We start from the raw sequence: 4,589 nt of genomic DNA, 5'->3' as shown, positions 1-4,589 counted from the left end.
AGGAGATGGAGAGAGAGATAAAATCATCAATGATGTGATTCATTAGTCAGCTTCCTCCTGCATGCCCCCTACTGGAGATTGAGCCCGCAACCCAGGCATGTGCCCTTGATCGGAATCGAACTTGGGACCTTCAGTCTGCAGGCTGATGCTTGATAGAGCACTGAGCCAAACCAGCCTGGGCAGGGTACTCTTTTTAGAACCTTCGTGTCTGAATATTTCCCTCTCCTCCCACCTGCTGTGGGAGACAGGAGTTCAGTGCTCTAAATATCAAGAGTCAAGGGCATTTTGTGTCCGGGCCCTTTCTCTTTTAGAAATTCAGGGAAATGAAAGAAACAATTACTGATGTGAGAGGATTTGGAGACAAGCAGTAAAAAACATTTAATGTTTTAAAAAAACCTTGTTTCTGCACTCAAACAACACTCCATCTCCTTTCCTCTCTGAAGGAAAGGAGACACCATAGGTGTGGGTTTGTTCTGTACTGAAACATTCTCCAATTGTCTATGGACCTGACCTGGGTGTTCAACAATCTAATTCAGCCCGACACTGCCTGGAATTAGAGTCAGATCCTACAAGGTAAAGGGCTCAGTGCTACAAGGCTACCCCACTTCAGGTGCCACTTGGGAGTCCTAGGTCGCCAATTGTACTTAAGACTGACCAGCTGTAAATCAGAGGTCCCCATAGTCCCCCTGCTCCCGTATAATGATTTGCTAGAATGACTCACAGTACTCAGGAAGGAATTTACTGGTACTTGTTTAGCAGTTCATTATTAAGAATACAACTCAGAAGAGCCGAATCGAAGAGATGCATTGGGCAAGGCATGGGGGATATGTGTGCACATAGTTTTCAAGTTCTCTCTGGGGCATTACCCTCCCAATACCTTGATGTGTTCAACTACCTAGAAGCTCATCAAGTCCTGTTGTTCACGAGTTTTTATGGAGCTTAATATCCTGCACCTTCCCAGCTATTGTTTCCAGAAGTCAGTGTGTTGAGCTGAAATGTAATCACTTGGTCCTACTGAGGCTACCTAGGAGTCTACCCTAACATAACTCAGCATAAATTCTGGTGTGATCCAAAGGGACTCCTCATGATAAAAAGATAGTTCTAGCCTTAGATAGGTTGCCTCAATGGATAGAGCATTGGCCCTCAGACTCAAGAGTCCCAGGTTCCATTCTGGCAAAGGGCCTGTACCTCAGTTGCAGGCTCTATCCCTAGACCTGGTTGGAGCACATGTGGAAGGCAACCAGTTGATCTCGATCTCTCTCTCTCTCTCTCCCTCCCTCCCTCTCCCTCTACCTCTCCTTTCCCTCCCTTCCCCCTCCCCCTCCCCTCCCCCCCTCCCTCTCTCTTTCTTCCATTCTCTAAAAACCCTCGGGTGAGGATTAACAAAAATAAATAAATAAACAAAATGAACAGAAGCATGCAGGAAACTTTTAAAAAATAAATAAAAGACACTTCTATCATTTAGGAAATTGCAAGTGTTTAGATGCCCTTTGTAAGAACCAGGGACTAAGACCAAATTTTTTTTTTTGCATTTGAATATTTATTTTGAGTTCACCATTGCCAATGCATCAGGATGTTCTGTTACACATTAGATGACAACGTGTGAATGATTATTTGCAGAAACCAAGAAAAAAGGCTGAGAGCTACTGCAGATTGATTTATTTCAAAGCAAAGACATCAGTCAACAGTCAGAGTACTTTATTTGAAACAGAAAATCAAAATCTGAAGTGTTCATAAAAAGATAAACCACCTGAGGATTTGTAAAAATTTTGGGAATGGCAGCGAGAGTTCAGTAAACAGGCCCCCATTCATGATGAATTCAGAGTTCATTTAATTAGACGTTAAAGGTCCTCAGTTGATACCTGGACGATGCTGTTATTTTATACAACTCCTTCTTGGGTGTCTATTACATGTCAGGCGCTATTTTACACATAGGGTTTTGGGGTCCATTCATGAACAATAAAGGCCAAACCCTGCCCCCAGATAGATGACATTCTTATTATGTAAAGATACCCCTACCAAGTACTGTACACAGTTTTCATACTGTTTCATACAATAAATTTGACCATTTGGAAAATATGGCTAAATTCCTTGAATGTCACAGATTACCAAAACAGACAGAAGAGGAAATAGATGGTCTGAATATCTGATAGTTATTAAAGGAATTGAGTCTGTTAAGAAGTCTTCTCAAAAAGAAAGCCCAAGACTCAACTTGCTTCACTGGTGAATTTCTCTAAACGTTAATAAAAAATATAACACCAGAGAATAGTATTGGAGGAATCACTTCACAGCTTTTTCTTTTGATGTAAAACCTGACATTGATATAAGAGGAAAGTAAAAGACCAGACCCATCTTTATATAATCATAAATGCAGAAATTCCAAACCCATCTAGTGAGATTAATTAGAAATATACAAAATGTATCATGACCTACTGTGGTTATTCTATGAATACAAAGGTAGATTAACATTCAAAAAGAAATATACTTTGTGATGGTATAAGTAAAATGATAAAAATAATATGATCATCTTAATAGCTGCTGAATGTGCATTTGGTATAGTCCAGCACTTATTCATGATTTCAAAAAGAAGCAATCCATTAGTAAAGCAGGAATAAGAAACTTGTTTTCAGATTAAAAAACAGATAAAAACAAACCTACAGGAAACATCTTACTTCATGATGAAATGCTAGAGTTTTTCCCTTAATATACTCTCTCATCTAAGCTTTACAGATTCCCATTCATTTTCCTCTTACTATCCCTGTATTCTTTCCCATGATCACCAGGGTATAACCAAAAATAAAAGCAATATACCCTGATGTCCATTTCTTTCCCCAAATCAGGGGTCACCAAAGTATTTTTCATGATGACTGATTCATGTGAGAAGAGGCTATTCACTGATGTGATCGCTGCCAGACTGTCTGGCTAGATCCAGCTAGATTCAGGCCAGAGCAGAGATCACTTTCCAGAAAGTCCCTCAAAGACAGTCCACCCCCTCCCAAAGCCCTTGGCATGCTGGTTCCTCAGACGGCCCCTCACTGTGTTTTGGGCAAGTATATAAGGCGTTTTCTTCTTATCTGAGGTGGGTTATTCTCCAGTACCTCCATCCATCTTCCCTGTCCTATAAACTCCTTATCACCTGCCCTGTGGCAGGGAGGACATCCATGTCATCTTGCTGCCTCCCAAGCTGAGCCTTGTATGTATGTTCCCTTAATAAACTGAGCGTAATAATGGGGCCCTCAGTCTCTTTCTACAGTCTCCTGGCCAGGGAAATTTTCCCTAACGCTCAGTATGACCTAAGGTAAGATGCAGCTGGAAGAGGGAGCAGGACAGGAGCAGGCAAAGCTCATAAATGATCCCAGGCACCTCACATCTCCTGTAATTCGGTCTCTGTAGGAGGAGAAGTGGATTTGGTGGTTGTGTCAGTGGTTGGGGCTGAGTCCTCAGTCAGGGCCCTCTCCAGAATGGCAGGCAGGGAGTGGATCATTCTCTTTCGGAAGTCTCGACCCAGGAAGACGTAGAGCATTGGGTTGAGGCAACTGTTGAAAAAGGCCAGGGGCCTTGTTAGAGATGTCAGGAGAAGAATGATGTTGTACTTTTCTTCAGATACTGCTCTGGCACAGCGTGTGGCCAGAAAAAGACACAGTTGCAAAGGGAACCAGCAAATGAAAAAAGAAGCTCCGACAGCAGTGAGGACCCGCAAGGGATGGTGGGACTTACTCATGCTCTTATTTCGGATTTTGGTTGCAATGAGCCCATAGCAGATGGCGATGATGGACATCGGTAGAGTGAAGCCAATGACAAACCGGTTGATCCCTATGATTTTTAATGACGTAACCAGCTTCTGCAACTTCTCTTCTTCGCCGATGTCACCCCAGAAGTCAGTGTCGAAACTACAGTATATATCCCCGTTATCATCTGTTACTGTAGTAAAGAAGATGAGAACTGGCAAGCTAAGGAGTAGAGCAAGAATCCAGGGTACAATGATCACTTTTTTAGCCAGACTTAGAGTGCGGTGATTCTGGGCCCAGACCGGATGCAGGACACAAATACAGCGGTCCAGAGCAATGAAAGCAATGAGGAAGACACTTGCAAAAAGGTTTGTATCTATCATAATGTTATATAACTTGCATAGGACCAGGCCATAAGGCCATTTTGCCCGCATAGACAGTACAACCATCAAGAATGGCAGAGTGGCGCTGAAGAAGAAGTCGGCTAAGGCCAGGTTCAGGTAGCACAAGGTGGTGACTGTGCGTGCCATCCGGAATCCAGCCACCCAGATGACAAGCGCATTGCCCATGATGCCGAGGACACAGGTGATCCCATAGGTCACCAATGTGAAGATCTCCGGAGCAGTGTAGCCAGTTTCCATCCTGCCCACACCTGAAACATTTCAACAATGAGAATTTGTCAGCTGTGCACCATCTTACAGCATTTCTGTTCAGGCCAACAACTTCCATTAGACTGAGCTTCCTTTCCAAACCCGCTCTCCTGAACCTTGTGTCTAGTCACTAAAATTGGACAGACTCTTGGCTGTGCCTTTGGGAAAGGACACTTCTCCATATTCCCATAGTTATTAACCCTTTTCGGTC

The 4,589-nt window shown here is 43.1% G+C and overlaps 1 protein-coding gene across 1 annotated transcript; it reads right to left on the bottom strand.

Annotated features, from left to right (window-relative positions):
- Positions 1–3,329: 3,329 nt before the first annotated feature.
- Positions 3,330–4,369, bottom strand: LOC102424791 (N-formyl peptide receptor 2-like). Its single transcript, XM_023747321.1, has one exon. It carries the CDS (start codon positions 4,367–4,369, stop codon positions 3,365–3,367), a length of 1,005 nt encoding a protein of 334 aa, XP_023603089.1. The 3' UTR covers positions 3,330–3,364.
- Positions 4,370–4,589: the final 220 nt, after the last annotated feature.

The sequence above is a fragment of the Myotis lucifugus genome, unplaced genomic scaffold, assembly GCF_000147115.1.
Source record: "Myotis lucifugus unplaced genomic scaffold, Myoluc2.0 scaffold_839, whole genome shotgun sequence".
Lineage (NCBI taxonomy): Eukaryota > Metazoa > Chordata > Mammalia > Chiroptera > Vespertilionidae > Myotis > Myotis lucifugus.
This window is presented reverse-complemented; position numbering and strand designations above follow the sequence as displayed.

What these genes read in the sequence shown, in the direction of transcription:
- LOC102424791 (XM_023747321.1), bottom strand. Translation starts at nt 4,369, where the DNA reads ATGGAAACTGGCTACACTGCTCCGGAGATCTTCACATTGGTGACCTAT.